Source organism: Anabrus simplex, chromosome 6, assembly GCF_040414725.1.
Source record: "Anabrus simplex isolate iqAnaSimp1 chromosome 6, ASM4041472v1, whole genome shotgun sequence".
NCBI lineage: Eukaryota > Metazoa > Arthropoda > Insecta > Orthoptera > Tettigoniidae > Anabrus > Anabrus simplex.
In genome coordinates, this window is record NC_090270.1 from 347,090,014 (window position 1) to 347,112,276 (window position 22,263).

General features: G+C 43.1%; 1 protein-coding gene across 1 annotated transcript in view; it reads left to right on the forward strand.

Moving 5' to 3' along the window:
* The window catches only part of LOC136875812 (sodium-coupled monocarboxylate transporter 1), a 365,001-nt gene that overhangs the window by 104,827 nt on the left and 237,911 nt on the right, over nt 1-22,263 (forward strand). The window contains exon 2 of the mRNA XM_067149424.2: nt 16,207-16,421. Coding sequence (XP_067005525.2) covers nt 16,216-16,421 — 206 coding nt within the window. The 5' untranslated portion in view covers nt 16,207-16,215. The remainder of the gene's footprint in view (nt 1-16,206; nt 16,422-22,263) is intronic.

Sequence of the window (22,263 nt, forward strand, 5' to 3'; positions counted from 1 at the left end):
GAGCAAACCCCCTAGTATAGAACTTAATATCTTGAATGAAATCTGCCAAGTTTTCATCCAACCTTTGTACACGATAATAGTACTGAATAAGTGAGGACCTTGCCCTAGCCGGAATGAAGTTAGCTAGCAAGTGGGCGTGGAAGTCTTCAATAGATGATTGTTCGGCAATGGCTCTTACTATTTTGTCGGAGAGAACACCAATTGCATAAGGATAAATTATCTGCAAAATTTGACATGGAGAAAGAGAAAAAACAAGAGCATGGTCCTGAAACTCAACTAAAAACCTTAAGAATGAAATTACTTCACTGGTGGTATTAACAGAAAACTTAGAGATACCTCTGAGCAACATTGCTAATGGATGGGGTAAACTGCTGAAACCCGGAGACGTAGTAAGAAGGGGCCTAAGTGGCGGAGAAACAGATTCGGAAGGAGCATTATTTAACACAAAGGGAGGAATGGACTTGCGACGATCTGACATAGTTTCTAATGGGGCAGATGTACGTTGGGTAGTCGCCTCAGTACTACTTCCTTCCTCTTTCGAGGAGTTTTCCCCGCTAACAGTATTTACTACCATAAGTTGGTCGACTTTAGGGATGGCAGATCCAGATAACAACTGACTAACCTTACTAGACATTTGGGACAAGTTTTCGGCAAGGACGCTAGCTTCCTTACCCTGAAGGTCATTTAACTTCAGAGACAATAGATCCCATACCCTATTATAAAAGTGGTACAACCTAGCCTGTACTCTTTTGAGTTGATTAGGAGATGGATCACTTACCTCAAAAAACTAACTACAGATGCTAGGTCAGTAGTATTGTTATTGATCGTGGAGAGAGCATCGTCAAACTCTTTCTCTCCCAAAGTCGGGATGGTAATAGGCAAATCAAGGGAATCTTTTAGTTTATTGGAGTCGACTGCAACCGTACCTCCAGATTGAACGTTTCTGAGAGATAATTCATAAATTAATTCCTCTTTACGCAAATAGAAAGGATGAAGAACCTCGCGTGGGCCGGACATGATGACAGAACAATTTTGAAAAAGGGAAAATAAAAATTCCAGCAACAGAGAAAATTGTTAGAGTTCGGATCAAAGCAATGTTTAGCCGTTAAAGGGGCTAAATTGAGACCCATTCAACCACGCTCTGCTACCACTTGTTACGGAGTATCGTGGATTTGCAGAGGTGAAAGAAGGTTCGGGGGGTGAACAGGTCTCAAAATACGAAATTAAAGTTAAGTTAAAATTTAACAAGGTTATATTTTCTTAGCAAAATCAAGAAATATCAAGAATGGCAAGTACAGAGTAGCAAGGTAACAAATGTACAATTACAGTATTCACAGGATTTGGGCTTCGAGCCCCGGACTCACAATTCTTGAGCAATTAGCCCAACTTTACCCAAAAAATCAAGATTCGACAAAGGGGTAGAAGACCCCAATCATGTTCAGGAGCACTTGCTCCCAATTACAAATAAAGCCTCCTTGAGGCACCCAAAATCAATTTCAAAAGAGCAATCCGCTTTCAAAGTTTAAGCCTATCAAGGCCACACCAAACTCGGCTTTCAAGCTGTCCTCCAAGGACACAGACACAGGGGTAAAATGATACCCAACCTACTGAGGCCTATTAAGTGAAGAAACAGAAATATTACATGGCCTAGACAATACCAAATTGAGAGGAGGCGAAGCTGCACTCCTAATACCTTTTGTTTAAAACCTACTTGGCACTAGGCCGTTAATGCAAGGGCTAATCCCATACTAAAGAGGTGACTTATATGAGAAGACAATTTACATTACGCTAGATAGGAAGAAACGGTTGAGAAAATAAGTTCACCTCAAAACAATATGAGTGGGAGCTCGAGAGGGTTAAGCACTCTCTATCCCAATTTATAGTTTAAACAGATAGAATTGATACCGAGTGTCTTTACATTTTAAAGGAAAGTTACATGGTAAAAGGCTTCGGACCTGCCCCGAGAGTTAAACTGCTGAGCTAGCAAGAAAAGAAGTTATTAAACGGCCATTACCTTTTGGATGAACTGCTGCCCGAAGAAAGAGGCGCTTCCCGCCCCCTGCTACGTACTTTACACACTAAAAGATGTTACTGAAGTGGCCTCGAGACCCGAAATTCAGCAGTTTATAAACCCTCGCGGAAAGTTCGAGGCGTTCCAGGAAAGAGAACACCCTCCCACAAGAATTTTATTGGCTAGGGTTAAGCAACATATCCAAGTTGAAGAAGATACACCTGATTGGTCATAAATTAATTAAAGAAATTCGGGATTGGCTAAATTCAAACCTGCGGAAGGAAGGGGTTAATATTGCCAACATAAACAATAACTGAAAGAAATTTAACAAAGAACAAACTTATGAACACAAAATTTCTTCAAAAACATAGTTCTTGCACTTCGCACTAGGGTGCATAATTGTATTTCTTCAGTAGTGCCATCTGGAAGAGAATGTCCACACTTCTTACTACAGGCAAAACAAGAATACATCGAAAACGACCCAGTTCAGAAACTTCAAAATTTACAAGTAGTGACATCTTCTGAGAAACTTGAAAATTTACACAGTAGATAAAGTTCAGGCTTCCTCCAGTAGGGGAGTTTCAACTGGCGCAACGTTTAAATTAGCGGCATGGAGGTGTACCACCCGGTACAATAATAATAATAATAATAATAATAATAATAATAATAATAATAATAATAATAATAATAATAATAATAATAATAATAATAATTGTACCGGGCGGTACACCTCCACGCCGCTAATTTAAAATGTGCGCCAATTGAAACTCCTCTGCTGGAGGAAATCTGAACTTTATTGACGGTACTAATTTTCAAATTTCTCAGAAGATGTCACTACGTGGAAAATTTGGAGTTTTTGAACTGTGTCATTTTCGACGTATTTTTGTTTTGCTTGTAGTAAGAAGTGTAAACTTTCTCTTCTAGAGGACACTACTGAAGATCAACAATAGTGCACCCTAGTGCGGAGTGAAAAAACTGTTTTTTTTTGAGAAAATTTAATTTCAAAAGTTTGTTCTTTGCTAAATTTCTTTCTGTCATTGTTTAAGTTGGCAATATTAACCCTTTCTTTCCCCTTGTTTTGTATTTAGCCAATCCCGAATTTCTTGAATTAATTTTCCACCAATTATGTGTTTCTTCTTCATATTGTGTAGGGGTTTCCTTGGTTAGCCAATAAAGTTTTTGTGGGAGGGTGTTCTCATTCCCCTAACGCCTCGAACTTTCCGCGAGAGTATATAAACTGCTGATTTTAGGGTCTCCGGGCCACTTCTGTTCCATCTTTTGGTGTGTAAAGTACATAGCAGGGGGCGGGAAGCGTCTCTTTCTTCGGCGGCAGTCAACAACCAGGTAATGGCCGATTAATTACTTCTTTTCTTGCTTGCTCAGCAGTTTAACTCTCGGGGCGGGTCCGAAGTTTTTCCGTTATGTAACCTTCCTTAAAATGTAAAGAAACTTGTATCTATTCTATCTTTTAAACTACATATTGGGATAGAGAGTGCTTAACCCTCTCGAGCTCCCACTCATATTGTTTTGAGGTGAACTTATTTTCTCAACCTATTCTTCCTTAACATTATGTAAATTTGTTTCTTTTCTAAAGTCACCTCCGTAGTATGGGATTAGCCCTTGCATCAGTGGCCTAGAGCCAAATTAGGTTTTGAAACAAATACATTAGGAGTGCAGATCGCCTCCTCTCAAATTGTTATTTTAGAGGTCATGTAATTACCCTTTTTCATTTAATAGACCTCAGTAGGTTGGGTATGTTACCCCTGTGTCTATGTCCAGAGAGGACAACTTGAAGGTGGAGTTTGGTGTGGCCTTTGAGAGGCTTAAAGTTTGAGAGCGTGTGGCTCGTTCTTGAAAATTAAGTGATGTATGCCTCGAGGAGGCTTTTCTGTGTAATTTGGAGCAAGTGCTCTGGAACATGAATGGGGTTTTCGGCGCCTCTCGTAAAACTTATTTTGGAGTAAAGTTGGGCTAATTGTCCTAGAAGTGTGTATTCGGGGCTCGCAGCCCAAATACTGTAAATACTGTAATTGCACCTTTTGTTGCCTTGCTACTCTGTACCTGCCGTAATTGTTATTTCTTAATTTTGAAAAGAAAATATAACCTTGTTAAATTTTAAATTAATTTTACTTTCGTAGCTTGAGACCTGTTCACCACCCCGCACCTTCTTTCACCTCTAACTACCACAAAAACACGGTAATAATAATAATAATAATAATAATAATAATAATAATAATAATAATAATAATAATAATAATAATAATAATAATCGTTCTGCGCATATCGTGGAACGCAGACGTGCAACAAGGTGCGGGCATGAATGTGTGGATAGAGTAAAGATCAAATTTCAAACTCTAAAATTCGAAATTTTCTTTCTTTTCAGATTTTAAACTTTGTTAAACAATAACAATTAACAGTTGCACAGATATAAGGTGACTTCTACAGCTCTGGAAACGATGATTATTTGAGTTCAGCTACACTAAAGAGATTAGTTAGGTAGTGCAAAGGTTACACAATTACTAAGAGCACACGGGGCTCCAAACTTTACAACATTAGAAGGAGCGTGTTTGCTCCACACGAACATCTAGCAGACCACAACCAGATTTCACTGTCTTACTCACTTCACAGTCTAGAAACATAAGAATAGTTAATAGAGGCAATAAGTGCCTGGCCTTAGTGAAAAGGGAAAGGTTTTACATGTTTTTTTTCTTCTATTTGCTTTACGTCGCACCGACACAGATAGCTCCTTTGGCGACTATGCGATAGGAAAGGCCTCGGAATTGGAAGGAACCGGCCGTGGCCTCAATTAAGGTACATCCCGTCATTTGCATGGTGTGAACATGGGAAATCACGGAAAACCATGTTCCGGGCTGCCGACTGTGGGACTCGAACCTACTATCTCCCGATTACTGGATACTGGCCGCACTTAAACGACTGCAGCTATCGAGCTCGGTGGTTATATATGTCGGCCGTAAACCAAAGTTTTAGGAGGCAAACTCTTTCACTCCTCTGAAATTCAGTAGAGAATTCTTAAAGCCCTATTTGCGCTTATGGCCCGAAGTTACTGAGGCTAAGCCTATACTAGGAGCTGACTAGATAAATTACAAAAGGAAGAGATAAATGTTAAAGTTTATGAAATTATAGTCACCTCAATACCAAGTTGAAGGGGAATACAAAAGGGTTAACACCCTCTATTCCCGAAGTTACACGAAGGTCTTAGACCTGATTAATGACTACATTAAGAAAGGAGTTTGAAACCTTCCCCTCGAGTTAGCTTTCTGAGAGTATTACATGACTAAAAGATGTCTGCCATTACCTTGAGCTGGAGGGTCTTGCGGAAATGGGGGAGGCGTGTCCCCTGCTTCCTCTGTGAACACACTCTACTGCTGGACTAAGCGATCGAAAGACAGCATGGCCCGAAGGGTCCCAGCTTTTATAGTGGAGAGGAAATTTCCAGAATTATCTGGGCCAAAGCACTATACACATCCACAAATTCTATTGGTTGATTAAATAGATTTAAAAAATTCCTGATTGGCTAACATTTTAAGCCGGCGGGAAGAGATAGAAGTGCTGATAACCTAGAGCACTAAAGACAATCTACAAACAATTCAGTTTTACCAATTTATGACTGCAACATTTCTCTTGAAAATAAATTGTCCATCCTCTCACCAGAGGGAGCACATAAACCGACAGTAGAGTCATCTGGAGATAAACATTCACTAGAAGGTTCACTGTTCGTATTACAGACGTCTTTCTAAATGACGCTTAGTTTGAATGTACGGAGTTGGTGTACCTCTGACACAATAATAGGTAATAATAACAATGAAGTGGTGGTAGGCTGCTGTGAGTGCCAGATGAGTCACCGCTCGTCTACCGCTGCTGTGAGTGCCAGATGAGTCACCGCTCGTCTACCGCTGCTGTGAGTGCCAGATGAGTCACCGCTCGTCTACCGCTGCTGTGAGTGCCAGATGAGTCACCGCTCGTCTACCGCTGCTGTGAGTGCCAGATGAGTCACCGCTCGTCTACCGCTGCTGTTTACGATCTCACTGTGAGTGCCAGATGAGTCACCGCTCGTCTACCGCTGCTGTTTACGATCTCACTGTGAGTGCCAGATGAGTCACCGCTCGTCTACCGCTGCTGTTTACGATCTCACTGTGAGTGCCAGATGAGTCACCGCTCGTCTACCGCTGTTGTGAGTGCCAGATGAGTCACCGCTCGTCTACCGCTGTTGTGAGTGCCAGATGAGTCACCGCTCGTCTACCGCTGCTGTGAGTGCCAGATGAGTCACCGCTCGTCTACTGCTGTTGTGAGTGCCAGATGAGTCACCGCTCGTCTACCGCTGCTGTGAGTGCCAGATGAGTCACCGCTCGTCTACCGCTGCTGTGAGTGCCAGATGAGTCACCGCTCGTCTACCGCTGCTGTGAGTGCCAGATGAGTCACCGCTCGTCTACTGCTGCTGTGAGTGCCAGATGAGTCACCGCTCGTCTACCGCTGCTGTGAGTGCCAGATGAGTCACCGCTCGTCTACTGCTGCTGTGAGTGCCAGATGAGTCACCGCTCGTCTACCGCTGCTGTGAGTGCCAGATGAGTCACCGCTCGTCTACCGCTGTTGTGAGTGCCAGATGAGTCACCGCTCGTCTACTGCTGCTGTGAGTGCCAGATGAGTCACCGCTCGTCTACCGCTGCTGTTTACGATCTCACTGTGAGTGCCAGATGAGTCACCGCTCGTCTACCGCTGCTGTGAGTGCCAGATGAGTCACCGCTCGTCTACTGCTGCTGTGAGTGCCAGATGAGTCACCGCTCGTCTACCGCTGCTGTGAGTGCCAGATGAGTCACCGCTCGTCTACCGCTGCTGTGAGTGCCAGATGAGTCACCGCTCGTCTACCGCTGCTGTGAGTGCCAGATGAGTCACCGCTCGTCTACCGCTGCTGTGAGTGCCAGATGAGTCACCGCTGCTATTTACGATCTCACTGTGAGTGCCAGATGAGTCACCGCTCGTCTACCGCTGCTGTGAGTGCCAGATGAGTCACCGCTCGTCTACCGCTGCTGTGAGTGCCAGATGAGTCACCGCTCGTCTTTCTCTCTCTGTGTGCCCCGTGGTCTCGGAAATACCTTGGTTTGAGACGTGGTCTACTCGGTCATTGAAATGTAATGTTGTTGTCGCTCACTTCACGTGACTAGGTCGTGTACATCAGCGTTGCAGTGGCGTACGATGATTTTGGATCTTAGGTTAACCGAGCGTCCGCCTCTGTGGGGTATTGGTTAGTGTGATTAGCTGCCACCTTCGGAGGCGCGGGTTCGATTACCGGTTCGGGCACGAAATTCGAAAAGTGGCATGAGGGCTGGAACGGGGTGCACTCAGCCTCGGGATGTCAACTGAGTAGAGGTGGTTTCGATTCCCTCCTCAGCCATTCTTGAAGTGGCTTTCCGTCGTTTCTCACTTCTCCTCCAGGCAAATGATGGGGCTGTACCTTAAATAAGGCCACGGTCTGTGTCAGTGCGACCTAAAATAAATCGTGAAGAAATAAAATAACTTAGGCAATCTCCCTCTGTTCTTTAATATTTTAGTGCTATTTGCTTTCCGTCCCACTAACTACTTTCACGGTTTTCGGAGATACCAAGGTGCCGGAATTTAGTCCCTCAGGAGATTTTTTTACGTGTCAGTAAATCTACCGACACGAGGCTGACGTATTTGAGCACCTTCAAATTACCGCTTGACTGAGCTAAGATAGAACCTGCCAAGCTGAGGTCAGAATGGTAGCGCCTCAACCGTCTGAGCCAGTGTACCCAGCCTCCCTTCTTAATGCGGTTCAATATGCTGTGTTCCTTTCTTCTTGTGCGTGACGAAAGTGACTGGAAAGCCTTTTGATTACCAGTTCGATAAACTTGAACTTCAGGACGTTTCGCTGTTCCTCGAGCAACTCCAGTCCAATCGCTACTACAGTGTAACTATTATTAAGAAATTGAAAATGAACATTCGATGGTTTCTATTTTTATCGGGGATTGCGAGAATAACTCCTTATTAATTATTAAAAGCTTCTCTGCATACCGTTTGCAACCCGAAGCTCTTTCCTTCACTTCCTCCACCGAACATGGGCACTCCATGACAATGTAAAGCTCTCCATTAGAAATTAAAAGCCCCCTCCTCCCGCCGGGAAGAGGGGTTTGTTTCGGTTGCTAGTACCGGTGCGTAATTACGCTCCTCACCTAGCAGTTTAGTGGATGTATTTTATAAGAGAAATTATATAAGGTTTGAATTTAAGTTCTTGTGAAATAGCTATTGATTCAATAGTATAATAAAGATAATAAGAGTTTTTATAAGAGTAATAAGGAGTTATAAGAGTAATAAGGAGTTTTTATAAGAGTAATAAAAGTTTGTAGTCGTGTGGTCACCCATCCATTGGGTGACCACGCTTAATGTTGCTGGAGTTTAAGTGATCACAGTTAGTTAGTGCGATTAAATGGAGCAAAGTAAAACGATTTTCCACTAAATGTGTGGCTGACACAGTAGTAAGTGTTTCAGATACGCAGCCAGTGTTGGATGGTTACCCAACCAGCACCAGCCACGCCCAGAATTTACCTGTTAGTGAGGTAATGGGCATTTATCTGATAAAAGATGCAGTGACTACACATTTCAAGCTGTGGTGCTTGGATTTATGTGAGTTTGCGGGTGTAATTTAAGAAAACAGCATTATTATTGGGCAGCATGTCGTTATGTGCACCGCCTCGTCTCCGAGAAACCAGTGCTTCACCTTATTAAGTGTTTTCAATGCTTGTAAAGGCTGGTGTAGTAAGGAAGTGAGGACGTGGTTGGTTGGTTCTTGCTGACTTGGTGGGGATTGGGGGGGGGAGGTTTACTGGTTTGGCTTTCCAGGGTCTCGGCTACTCAATCCACCGAGGGGGCCCTGAGTTTCTTGGAGATGGTTTTGGAGTAGGTTAAGTATTAGGAGTAAGAGGAGACTATTGTTGGGTGTATTAGCTTGGGAGGTGGTGGTAGTGAGTAACGGTGGTGTGGGTGTGGGTAGCCTTGGTTGAGGTTTTGGACTAGGATTTTTCTGCTTGGGTAACATGTTATGTTGTGCCTTTGTTTTGGCTATAACTGCCTTTTTGAAATATGGGCATCCAGGGAACGAGGCCGCGTGTTCGCCCTGGCAGTTGGCGCACCTCGCCTGGAGCTTTGGAACCTTGCATTCGGTGTGACGGTGGGGGCCGCCGCACCTATTACAGCGGGTGGAATTTCTGCAGCTTGCAGCGTGGTGGTTCAGTTTTAGGCAGTTATAGCAGAGAATTGTAAGAGAAGGGTGTGGGGGTGGTTGTTTATTTCTAGTCGTGGATGGTTTAGAGCTGTGACGGGTTGAAGTTTCTTGCTTTCCTGACGAAGTCTCTTCTGGTGGTAGTAGTTCGGTTTGTGTGGGAGTGGAGCTGGATTTGTGAGATGCTTGGGTTGACTTGTGGATATGTGGTACGGGAGGTAGCGGCGGTGGAGTAGGAGTGGTTTGTAACTGTACATCGTGATTGTTGGGATGGGTTTGTTGTGAGAAGTTGGAGGTAGAGGGGGTAGTTTGCATTGCGGAGCTGGTAGTTTTAGGAGTTGCTTGTACTTCTCTTGTCCTTCGTTTAGGTTTCGGTGGTTGAAAGTTGATTTGTTGCAGGAAGTCGACTGTTGAAGGGGTGGCTTGGATGGCTTTATGTTTATTGGATGGAATGGTTTGTGCTTGGGCTTCACTGGTGGTGGCTTTTGGTTTGGTGGTTGGTAGGGGTGGATGGGTTTGAGTTTGCTGGTCAGTGGTCTCGGGTTCGATGATAACATTTTGGTTGGATGTGTAGTGCACGGGATTGGTAATGATAGGGGTGGGGATGTTGGTTGTTTCTAGTTGTCTGAGGATGGGTCTTACTGATGTGTTTCTGATGGGAGTGATTAGCATGAGGTTGTTGTGGGTTTCTTCTATGACCGCAATATGGTCATTGAAGATGGGCAGTAATGCAGAAAGAATGGTGCGGCGGGTCATGGGTACTGGGTCTGGGTTATTTAGATTGAGTAGTAGGACTTGGCATTTGGCTGAGGTTGGGAATGGGTTATTGTTGCGGACTGCGTAATAGGGTATTGTGAAGTCGATGTCTTCTTGTTCTTCTTCTGACTGGTCATCATCTTGCCGAGAGGGGTGGGGGGCGAGGGGTTGGCTATTTGGAATATTTGTTGAGAGTGGTTGCTGAGTTAGGGTTTGAAATTGAGCTTGTGCCTGTGCTACATAGGCACTAAGTAGGCTGAATTGCTCATTATAGTCCATGGCTGGTTGTGCCATAGGTAGGTTGGGTTGTTCAGAATAGTCCATGACTGGGTGAAGGTGAAGCACTGGTTGGTCAAACTCGGTAAGAGGACCTGCGTCTTGGTTGTGCTCCTTAGTGGGTACGGTCGAGCCAGGTGTAGTTTGTACGGATCTCACCGGGACAAGGCTCGAACCAATACTGCACTAAGGGCCTGACAATTTGCTCGTGTGCCCGCACAAGGCAGGCTGGACGTCCGCTCCGGGTTGAAGATCGCCGGGTGACTGGTGGCGACCGCAGCACGGCCCGATTGACTGTATCAAACAAGTCGGACCGCCCTGGAAATTCTAAGATGGCGGCTGTCAGGGGGAGCTTGGAGAGTCTCTTGGCGGCAGCTAGCTGGCTTCCGGAGGGGTGCTGGCTCGCTGCGTGCTCGGCGCTTCTATCCTGCCCTGTGATTGGCTGGCAGTCAGGTGCGGGAGCTTGGTGGCGGTCTTGGCGGATAGCGAGCAGGCTCGTGCAGGGTGCTGGCTCGGCTATAGCTTGGGTCTCTCTTGGTGTGCTCAATGAATGTATGTGTTCGCGAATGTGATGTCGACAATGTAAAGCTCGATGAGCAACGAGCTGGACACGACTGAGAGACGGACTGCACTGAGAACTTACAGGCGCAAGCGAAGCGAACCTCATCGAGACAGAACACCATGATCATTTTAAAGAAAATTAATTTATCCGTAAGGAGTGTTCACCTATAACAGATGTCCAATCTCGGAATCCCTGGATAATACACACCCTATATCAAAGCTCGAAGGCAAATATCGCCACCCTATTGTCTTCAATATTGAGAACATTTCAAGTAGAGGTCCCGTACTAAGACAAAATATCATTGAGCAGTTTCCTCAGTTGTGCTAAAGTTGAAGGTTAAAGGACCCGGAGACGTTGCAAATTGTGAGTCTATCAAACTAAAAAACAAATTTCCAAAATCACTTCCGGTCTAAATGCAGTTCCGGAAAACAGTCTAAAATAGTAATCGAAAGCGACTTTCAACCTATTAGGTCGTGTTACGTACATTTAGTACGTGATGAAGAGATGTTAAGTACAGAACAAAAATGGCCAACCAGACACCAGTGGGATCCGAACCCACAACCTCCCGATTTCACTGGTGTCTGGTTGGCCATTTTTGTTCTGTACTTAACATCTCTTTATCACGTACTAAATGTACGCAACACGACCTAATAGGTTGAAAGTCGCTTTCGATTACAATGTGGTCGTAAAAATTCAATAGTCTAAAATAGCTTGTTTCTTTACTCGCTTTAATTTTATTTAAATCCTAGTCAAATAAACTTATTTATATAATTCTTTCTGTAAAGTGTTCCTTGGTCCAATACCCTCAGGCGTTTGCTTGATTTTTTGAAGAATGTCCACAGCGAATGTAGTTGTAAGGATTTAAGTGAAACTCTGCATCGACTCTCATTAGCTCTCGTAGTGGTGCATAAGTGAAACTCTGCATCGACTCTCATTAGCTCTCGTAGTGGTGCTTAAGTGAAACTCTGCATCGACTCTCATTAGCTCTCGTAGTGGTGCTTAAGTGAAACTCTGCATCGACTCACATGAGCTCTCGTAGCGGTGCTTAAAGTGAAACTCTGCATCGACTCTCATTAGCTCTCGTAGCGGTGCTTAAAGTGTAACTCTGCATCGACTCTCATTAGCTCTCGTAGCTGTGCTTAAAGTGTAACTCTGCATCGACTCTCATTAGCTCTCGTAGCGGTGCTTAAAGTGTAACTCTGCATCGACTCACATTAGCTCTCGTAGCGGTGCTTAAAGTGTAACTCTGCATCGACTCACATTAGCTCTCGTAGCGGTGCTTAAAGTGTAACTCTGCATCGACTCACATTAGCTCTCGTAGCGGTGCTTAAAGTGTAACTCTCAACCATCAACAAACTAACCTCGACGTTCCCTTACTCAAGTAAACGATCAGTCAAGGTCTTTTAGGTCAATGAGGAATTAAGTAATTAAACGTTCTCTCTCACCCTCACTCAATTTAATGGCGGTACGCATTACTATAACCTTATTCTTCGCTGTTTACTTTGTGTACATAATTCAGCTCCCTTCTTGCTACTACTCGTCAGACTGAAGAGAAACCACGCTGTAATAATACGCAAACGCGGCAAGTCAATAGGTAAGTCTGCAGACCGTACCAAGGCGGTGACAAGACGAGCTTAGGTTAGACTGATAAGGAATTATCCTTCCATTTGAACTGAACTGCTCTTTATAGACGAGGTAGTGTTGCTTTCCTTTTCGGAGGACTTCTTGTTTCTTATACATCCTAATTGCATTCTGTATATATGAACTGCATTTCCTGGCAGAAAGCATTAACAACATAGAGAATAAGAAAACAAATTATAGTCTACATATTGTATATTTCACTCAAAAATAAGGCAGTATTTCTTAATTCTTCATTCAAAACTCACCCAGTCGATATAGCTGTACCTGTGTGTTCGCAATTCCAGGTTATGTTCGATCATGGATAAAACTGAATGTGTCTGAAAATCAGTGTCCTCGAAATATGTCGCACGTTCTTTCACCCACGCAGGACGTTTGTTATTTGCATAACCTTGATCATGTTATTGGTCGCTGTGATTTTCTCTTTCAATTAGATATTCCATCCGTCTCGAGCTGCCACCTGGAACATTTCGCATTTTACCGGCCAACCGATGTCCGGTCAAATTTTAAACCGACATAACAGCCGTTATCGGAGACAGTGAACTGTTTACGTAGCTTTAAACTAAGATGAATATGTATGTATCAGTCCGCTGGTGGGATCCTCTACAGCTCTGCCATCAGCTGTCATAGATGGCCTAGGCATCACTGAAGAGGCGTATTAGGGAAATGAGGAGTGAAGTAGTTTCCCGTTGCTTTCCTCACAAGATGAATATGGACGGCCCTTAATGTATTAGTTCCATGGCAGGGACTGTAAAGCAGTACTTTCGCCACATCAGTGCCTGTGTCTCGACCTGTGGATACGAGATCTACCATACACATTGTAACGATAAAACGGAGGTGGCGACATTTATTATTGTGTTTGAATTTCATGCTCAACAGAACATTTACGATTATTATTATTGTACCGGGAGGTACACCTCAACCCCGCACATTTAAAAGAAGCGGCTTGAGGAACACTATCTATCGAACAAAACTTGGAACTGCTAATGCATAAAGTTGGGACACTGGCCAGAAGATGTCACTACTGACTAACTGAGTAATATGTTATTTTAAAGTTTCCTAAACTGACTAGATTTCGTTTTTGTTTTGGTGAACATCAAGAAGTTGAACTTTTCTTCATAGATGTCTCAACTATAACAACTGAGCTCATGCACTCTGGTGCAAAGTGGAATAATTGATGATTTCAAGAAGTTTGTGTTTATAGGTTTTCCCAACTAAATTGACTTTCGTTTATTTTGATACTTCAAGGTTTGCAACACTTCTTTCTCATCCCGCCAGCTTTGGAGCCTGGCCAATAACAAATTTTCTGTAATTATTTTCCAGCCAACCATAGGCTTCTTGTAGCTTTTTGTTTAACCAATAACATCAGAGGGTGTGTGCGGATTTAGTCCAGAGCCTTCTCGAACCCTCCTCTCGGGTATAAAAGCTGTGGCTTTTTCCAGTTACCTTGTCTTACTGATTGTGGAATTTCTGAGTGTGTGTGTTAAGACAGAAGGCGGGGTCAGTTCCTGTCTTGTGTATGAGCAGTGGTTCGCTGGATGAAGAACTCAAAACTACGTTAAAGAAACAAGACTGATTTTGGCGCCAAGTACTACACAGGCTTCTTAATGTTATTCTTACACTTGCATTGTACGACACTGAGGAAACATATGTAGCGAGGACGGTAGTGGTCGAACTGACGTAAGCAATATAGAACTGCTCACCAGTTTTACAAGAAGTGCTCGATAGACGTAAAGGGTAAATTCCACGGTGAGCTGAATGGAGTTATTATCTTCTAAAGTGGAAACAAAATATTAGATGAAATACGAGAGGCGCTCTTCTGGATACGACCCAAGATACATCTAAGACAGGGCAGCTATGTCACGTCACCGTGTGATCCGCAAGTTTCCAAAAGTATAGGAAATAAGAAAAAAATTCTTGGTTTCATTTAGTGGAGGATAAATCTGCATCGTATTTAGCTAATGCGATCGTGAAAGAAAGGGATTTATCAGAGGAAATGTCGTGGTGAAGGACACTATAGAGCCAATAACGTAAGAAGAGAAGGTGCGTTACGTTAAACATTATTTAAATACTGTGGTCAACGACACAGTTACAGATATTGAAGACATTTTCTGATCTAATCCAACAACTGCATGGATATTTTGGGTATAGTATCGAGCTTCAATATTCTTAGCAGTCTTTTATCAAAGGAAGATGAAAACTTAGGTCTGTATAACGTTAATTCCAGCAGGCGGGTCACAAGATACGACGCAGTTTTTGACTAAAAATAAAGACTTCGTGGTGCTCTTTGTAAATGATTTCTATTAAACTCCAAATCAGTTGAAATAAATAAAGCTGAAAGACTAAAATGCTAACTTAGCTTGCTGGCTAGTTTACATTGCGTACTATTGTGGTCAATCGCTGTGCACTTCAATTCAAGAACATGGATTTATCAACAGCAACAGACTCTCCATTGCCTACAGCGAGTATAACGTCCCTCTGTTATGTAACCTTTAATGTTAATGATGTCGCTCTGAGATCGATCCTCTTGCATTAGAGCAGATCGAAGTTGGGGCGGCTGACCCTAGCGGTGGAATATTTCACGCACAATATTGATCCACGCAGGCGTGGAGAACACTGTGGATGGGGTTGTCACCCTCGTAGAATGCGAGTGGAGTATTGTTTACTGGTGACACGCGATACTACAAGAAGAACAAACTGATTGTAAGCTTTCTTTCTGTTCACGTGACTGTAGTTTGGTTAGCCCTCGTACGTTACACAAGGAAAAGTTGCTTTTCTTTTCAGATTCCCTCATTCTTTAGGAGGCACGCTTCTCTTACAAGGTGTCCCGTTCTTACGGAAGGTAGTTTAGTTCCTGATTGGCGTACGGTTGCCATCCGTCCGGTAGGAATTTGAATTTCTTTTAATTGTGTGGTATTAAGTAGAAGTACGTATATATTATAGTGCGTTTTGAAGTTAAGAAATTGAAAATATTTAACATAAGAAAACTAGTTTAAACACGTGAAGTTTCACTCAACTGAAAACTACCCAGCATGATGGAGGTTTCAACTTCGGGGATTAACCATCTTCTGCTTTAAGTCGCACCGCACAGATAAGTCCAATGGGATAGGAAAGGGCTAGGAGTGGGAAGTTGGAACCGCATAATTTGCCTGGTGTGAATATGGGAAACCTCGGAAAAGCACCAACAGTGCTGCCGGAAGTGGGGTACGAACTCACAATCTCCCGAATGCAAGTCTCCGATTTTCGCCGTGTGCGTTAGTATGCTAATGGAGATAGACGGTGCTTGTAGTTCTCAAATTACTTGTCGCATAGCACACGCGATGTAAGTTCAACTCGGAAAAGGAAATACACAAGGGAGGCACAAGTATCTGTCATTTACAGCTGGGCGAAGTGAAAGCGAGGCAGAATGCGAATGATTTGATACGAAGATGCCGGTGATCTTGAAAGACTTAACAACAGTGAAGAAAGGAACATTCATTTAGGTGCACACTCTTTTGTTTCGTTCTCTTTGTCCCGCAGTATTATTTCGCAGACTTGAAAGTTGAGGCAACGGAGAGAGCATAAGTGTATCATGAACCCTCCCACAATTCTATGGACTGCACATTTCTAAATATTTGTCCGTGTTTATCTTTGAAACATTTCGGCTTTTTCCGAAAGAATGCCCTACGTTTGATATTGGTGATATATAAACCCTAGTTGTTTGTGTTGCAGTCTGGAGTCATGGAGAGTGCCAGCGCGGAGGACATAAGCCTCTCCCTCCAGAGGTTTGGCGTGGTGGACTATGTGGTGTTCTTGGTCATGCTGGGTATGTGCTCCGCTATCGGCGTCTACTACGGCTTCTTTGCCGGCAAGGTCACAGCTGACGAGTACCTCATGGGCAGTAGGACCATGAAGACGTTCCCTGTGGCCATGTCCCTCATTGCCAGGTAAGTCGTCTGCCGTGGTCATACGTGTTTAAACGTACTCGCCCATAACAGCTTCTTTCCGTCCGGTGCTCTGTCGTCAGGTCCAGTAGCGCGCTAACTCTAGACAATCTTTTGTGATAGAGTGGTTCCTTTCTCTCTGATGTGTTTGACATAAATGTCATATAGCTGCGGTCATCCGAGAATATGTGTAACGTGACGTGACAAAATGTGTGACGCATGTGTAACATAGCAACCGTGCAGGCAGTGATATAAGGTGTGGATAGATATTACCTAGCAACCGTGCAGCCAGGGATGTAAGGTGTGGATAGATATTACCTAGCAACCGTGCAGGCAGTGATGCAAGGTGTGGATAGATATTACCTAGCAACCGTGCAGGCAGTGATGTAAGGTGTGGATAGATATTACCTAGCAACCGTGCAGGCAGTGATGTAAGGTGTGGATAGATATTACCTAGCAACCGTGCAGGCAGTGATGTAAGGTGTGGATAGATATTACCTAGCAACCGTGCAGCCAGTGATGTAAGGTGTGGATAGATATTACCTAGCAACCGTGCAGGCAGTGATGTAAGGTGTGGATAGATATTACCTAGCAACCGTGCAGGCAGTGATGTAAGGTGTGGATAGATATAACCTAGCAACCGTGCAGGCAGTGATGTAAGATGTGGATAGATATTACCTAGCAACCGTGCAGGCAGTGATGTAACGTGTGGATAGATATTACCTAGCAACCGTGCAGGCAGTGATGTAAGGTGTGGATAGATATTACCTAGCAACCGTGCAGCCTGTGATGTAAGGTGTGGATAGATATTACCTAGTAACCGTGCAGGCAGTGATGTAAGGTATGGATGGATGTTACCTAGCAACCGTACAGGCAGTGATGTAAGGTATGGATGGATGTTACCTAGCAACCGTGCAGGCAGTGATGTAAGGTGTGGATAGATATTACCTAGCAACCGTGCAGGCAGTGATGTAAGGTAATGTTACCTAGCAACAGTCGAGGCAGTGATGTGAGGTATTGTTACTTAGCAACCGTGCAGGCAGTCATGTAAGGTAATGTTACTTAGCAACTGTGCAGGCAGTGATGTGAGGTATTGTTACTTAGCAACCTTGCAGGCAGTAATGTAAGGTATGAATGGATGTTACCTAGCAACCGTGCAGGCAGTGATGTAAGGTGTGGATAGATATTACCTAGCAACCGTGCAGGCAGTGATGTAAGGTAATGTTACCTAGCAACAGTCGAGGCAGTGATGTGAGGTATTGTTACTTAGCAACCTTGCAGGCAGTGATGTAAGGTAATGTTACTTAGCAACCGTGCAGGCAGTGATGTAAGGTAATGTTACCTAGCAACAGTCGAGGCAGTGATGTGAGGTATTGTTACTTAGCAACCTTGCAGGCAGTGATGTAAGGTAATGTTACTTAGCAACCGTGCAGGCAGTGATGTAAGGTAATGTTACCTAGCAACAGTCGAGGCAGTGATGTGAGGCATTGTTACTTAGCAACCTTGCAGGCAGTGATGTAAGGTGTGGATAGATATTACCTAGCAACCGTGCAGGCAGTGATGTAAGGTAATGTTACCTAGCAACAGTCGAGGCAGTGATGTGAGGTATTGTTACTTAGCAACCTTGCAGGCAGTGATGTAAGGTAATGTTACTTAGCAACCGTGCAGGCAGTGATGTAAGGTAATGTTACCTAGCAACAGTCGAGGCAGTGATGTGAGGCATTGTTACTTAGCAACCTTGCAGGCAGTGATGTAAGGTAATGTTACTTAGCAACCGTGCAGGCAGTGATGTAAGGTAATGTTACCTAGCAACAGTCGAGGCAGTGATGTGAGGTATTGTTACTTAGCAACCGTGCAGGCAGTGATGTAAGGTAATGTTACTTAGCAACCGTGCAGGCAGTGATGTAAGGTAATGTTACCTAGCAACTGTACAGGCAGTGATGTGAGGTATTGTTACTTAGCAACCGTGCAGGCAGTCATGTAAGGTAATGTTACTTAGCAACTGTACAGGCAGTGATGTGAGGTATTGTTACTTAGCAACCGTGCAGGCAGTGATGTAAGGTAATGTTACTTAGCAACCGTGCAGGCAGTGATGTAAGGTAATGTTACCTAGCAACTGTACAGGCAGTGATGTGAGGTATTGTTACTTAGCAACCGTGCAGGCAGTCATGTAAGGTAATGTTACTTAGCAACTGTACAGGCAGTGATGTGAGGTATTGTTACTTAGCAACCGTGCAGGCAGTGATGTAAGGTAATGTTACTTAGCAACCGTGCAGGCAGTGATGTAAGGTAATGTTACCTAGCAACTGTACAGGCAGTGATGTGAGGTATTGTTACTTAGCAACCGTGCAGGCAGTGATGTAAGGTAATGTTACTTAGCAACCGTGCAGGCAGTGATGTAAGGTAATGTTACCTAGCAACTGTACAGGCAGTCATGTAAGGTAATGTTACTTAGCAACTGTACAGGCAGTGATGTGAGGTATTGTTACTTAGCAACCGTGCAGGCAGTAATGTAAGGTAATGTTACCTAGCAACAGTCGAGGCAGTGATGTGAGGTATTGTTACTTAGCAACTGTACAGGCAGTGATGTGAGGTATTGTTACTTAGCAACCGTGCAGGCAGTGATGTAAGGTAATGTTACTTAGCAACCGTGCAGGCAGTGATGTGAGGTATTGTTACTTAGCAACCGTGCAGGCAGTCATGTAAGGTAATGTTACTTAGCAACTGTACAGGCAGTGATGTGAGGTATTGTTACTTAGCAACCGTGCAGGCAGTAATGTAAGGTAATGTTACCTAGCAACAGTCGAGGCAGTGATGTGAGGTATTGTTACTTAGCAACTGTACAGGCAGTGATGTGAGGTATTGTTACTTAGCAACCGTGCAGGCAGTGATGTAAGGTAATGTTACCTAGCAACTGTACAGGCAGTGATGTGAGGTATTGTTACTTAGCAACTGTACAGGCAGTGATGTGAGGTATTGTTACTTAGCAACCGTGCGGGCAGTGATGTAAGGTAATGTTACCTAGCAACTGTACAGGCAGTGATGTGAGGTATTGTTACTTAGCAACCGTGCAGGCAGTGATGTAAGGTATTGTTACCTAGCAACCGTTCAGGCAGTGATGTAAGGTAATGTTACCTAGCAACTGTACAGGCAGTGATGTGAGGTATTGTTACTTAGCAACCGTGCAGGCAGTGATGTAAGGTATTGTTACCTAGCAACCGTTCAGGCAGTGATGTGAGGTATTGTTACCTAGCAACCGTGCAGGCAGTGATGTAAGGTATTGTTACCTAGCAACCGTTCAGGCAGTGATGTGAGGTATTGTTACCTAGCAACCGTGCAGGCAGTGATGTAAGGTAATGTTACCTAGCAACTGTACAGGCAGTGATGTGAGGTATTGTTACTTAGCAACCGTGCAGGCAGTGATGTAAGGTATTGTTACCTAGCAACCGTGCAGGCAGTGATGTAAGGTATGGATGGATGTTACCTAGCAACCGTGTAGGGAGTGATTAAGGTATGAAAGGATGTTACCTAGCAACTGTACAGGCAGTGATGTGAGGTATTGTTACTTAGCAACCGTGCAGGCTATGTCTTACGGCTGGTTGCCATCTGAAATTAGCAGCTGTTAATGGATGGCCATGACCGTGTAATAAGTTGATGACTACTGATAAATAAAAATATATAAATAAAATTACTCAAAAACTTAATAAAATTAATAAGCATAATAAACCGAAATGTCCGTAGTATGGGCGCCAGAGTTCACCAGAATGGATCCCTCGAATTTAGATAAGAGCATGATAAACTTATATCCCAGGGCGTGTACATAATGCTGCGTACTGGTACATCTGCTGCAGGCCTTACCTAACCTCCTGAAAACGACTAATTAGGTAGGAACTGCACCTAGGTTTATCAATAACACTGATTCTAAAATAGCTAACTATATTCTGAACAAATTCCGTGCATGAGCACCTCATCAACATACAACATTATACATATAATACACACATAAAATATTGCTGGAAGACTCCATATTTACAACAACAACAATAATGAAAACCGTGGGAAAACGAAAGTGAGAACTAAGTTACCATTTGTAAATAGTCCGATGAACAATGTACATGTATGAAGATAAATACCCTTCACTGTCTCTATGAATTCGACTTACCGATTCTCATAATCGGCAGTTATCACATCACACAGATACTGTACCTTGTACTACTGTGTTCACATATTTTAACACTTGTTGTAAAGATATATACACACGTCTGTCGATCCTCAACATAAATTTATGGAAAGTCTGAGATAGCTTTCACCAACGTATAATGCTAGGCCGCCACAAGTGCTACAATACTTAATGCGCAAGCACTCTCCACAATCAGCCACTTTCTACGAACATAACACGACTACGCTCCACGAACGTTTGAAGTCCAGTCCATTGCAGCCATGTCAATCCAGTACCGTGTATCAGCACCACTTCCTTCCCGTACAGTGTGTCAGTTGTAGTTGTAGTTATCTTCCTTCTCGTTCCTTTACAATCACCTCTACAATCACCCTTACAATGTCTCATACAATCTCTCTTACAATGTCCTAATACAATCCTCTGGTTGCCGCCGTATCATCAACCTTTATAGACATCAACATCCCCCTCCTCTCAGATGAGACGTCTGGATTGGTGCTTGCCAGCCAATCATGAGTGATCTCAAATCAAGACCAAGCCCTGAACTACTTCTTCCTCCCAAGATAATAACAAACTCTGGGGAGTTTTCATGAATCACCAAACTTTCCCTGGTACAACAACAAGCTCATCTCATCAGGCTGGGATATATACATGACAAATGGAATTCCCTGACACAAGTACATCACAACACACACTGGGGTAGCCAGATGACTCATTCAAATTACCAGAGTTATTACAGCAATGTTTTCCCACTGGTGCAAAACAAATTACTCATACCTACATATGTGGATATCTTCCAGCTTACTAATATAAATGGCAAAATATACAAATGAAATACTGATAATAATAATAATAATAATAATAATAATAATAATAATAATAATAATAATAATAAATCGAATACTGACAATAATATCTCTAACTTCTACATATAATTCGGGGGTGTGATATATGTACTATCACATAACGCCCCCTTGGTGAATCGATGATATCACATATTATGATTCACCATAAAACAGAACTTCATACATAACCTTATAATGGCATAACTGAACACATAATTTACTGTAATAATGATATATACATTGCGTCTACTGCATTGTATTCGCACACACGAAATACAATTTGTCCAAACAATAATAATAATAATAATAATAATAATAATAATAATAATAATAATAATAATAATAATAATAATAATAATAATAATATGGCTATATACACACAACTCTGATTGTTTCATATACCATTGAACACAATCCCTTCTTACTACAGTACACTTAACTCAAAATTGATAATATATACATCGGAGGTGCAGATCCTATCTCTTATATCAGCGAAGGCTATAGATATTAAATGTCCCAAGGACCTTATTTTCAGCGGTTAGGAGCCTATAAGCACACTTGCCTATTCTACTGTCCACAGTATACGGACCCTGATATAAATGAAAAAAAACTATACATAAACTTAACATTGGCATCGATAGACGAGGAATGCGTACCGCAATAAAATCTAACTACGTCTAGAATACATTCTATCTCACACACAAACATTCATACCATCCAGTCACACACGAATCATACAAACTTTCATTCGGAACATTCATAAAAAGGAAATCCCTCTTTCTGAAATGCGCGGGAATCTCACTACGTTTACTCTTCCACAAAACCA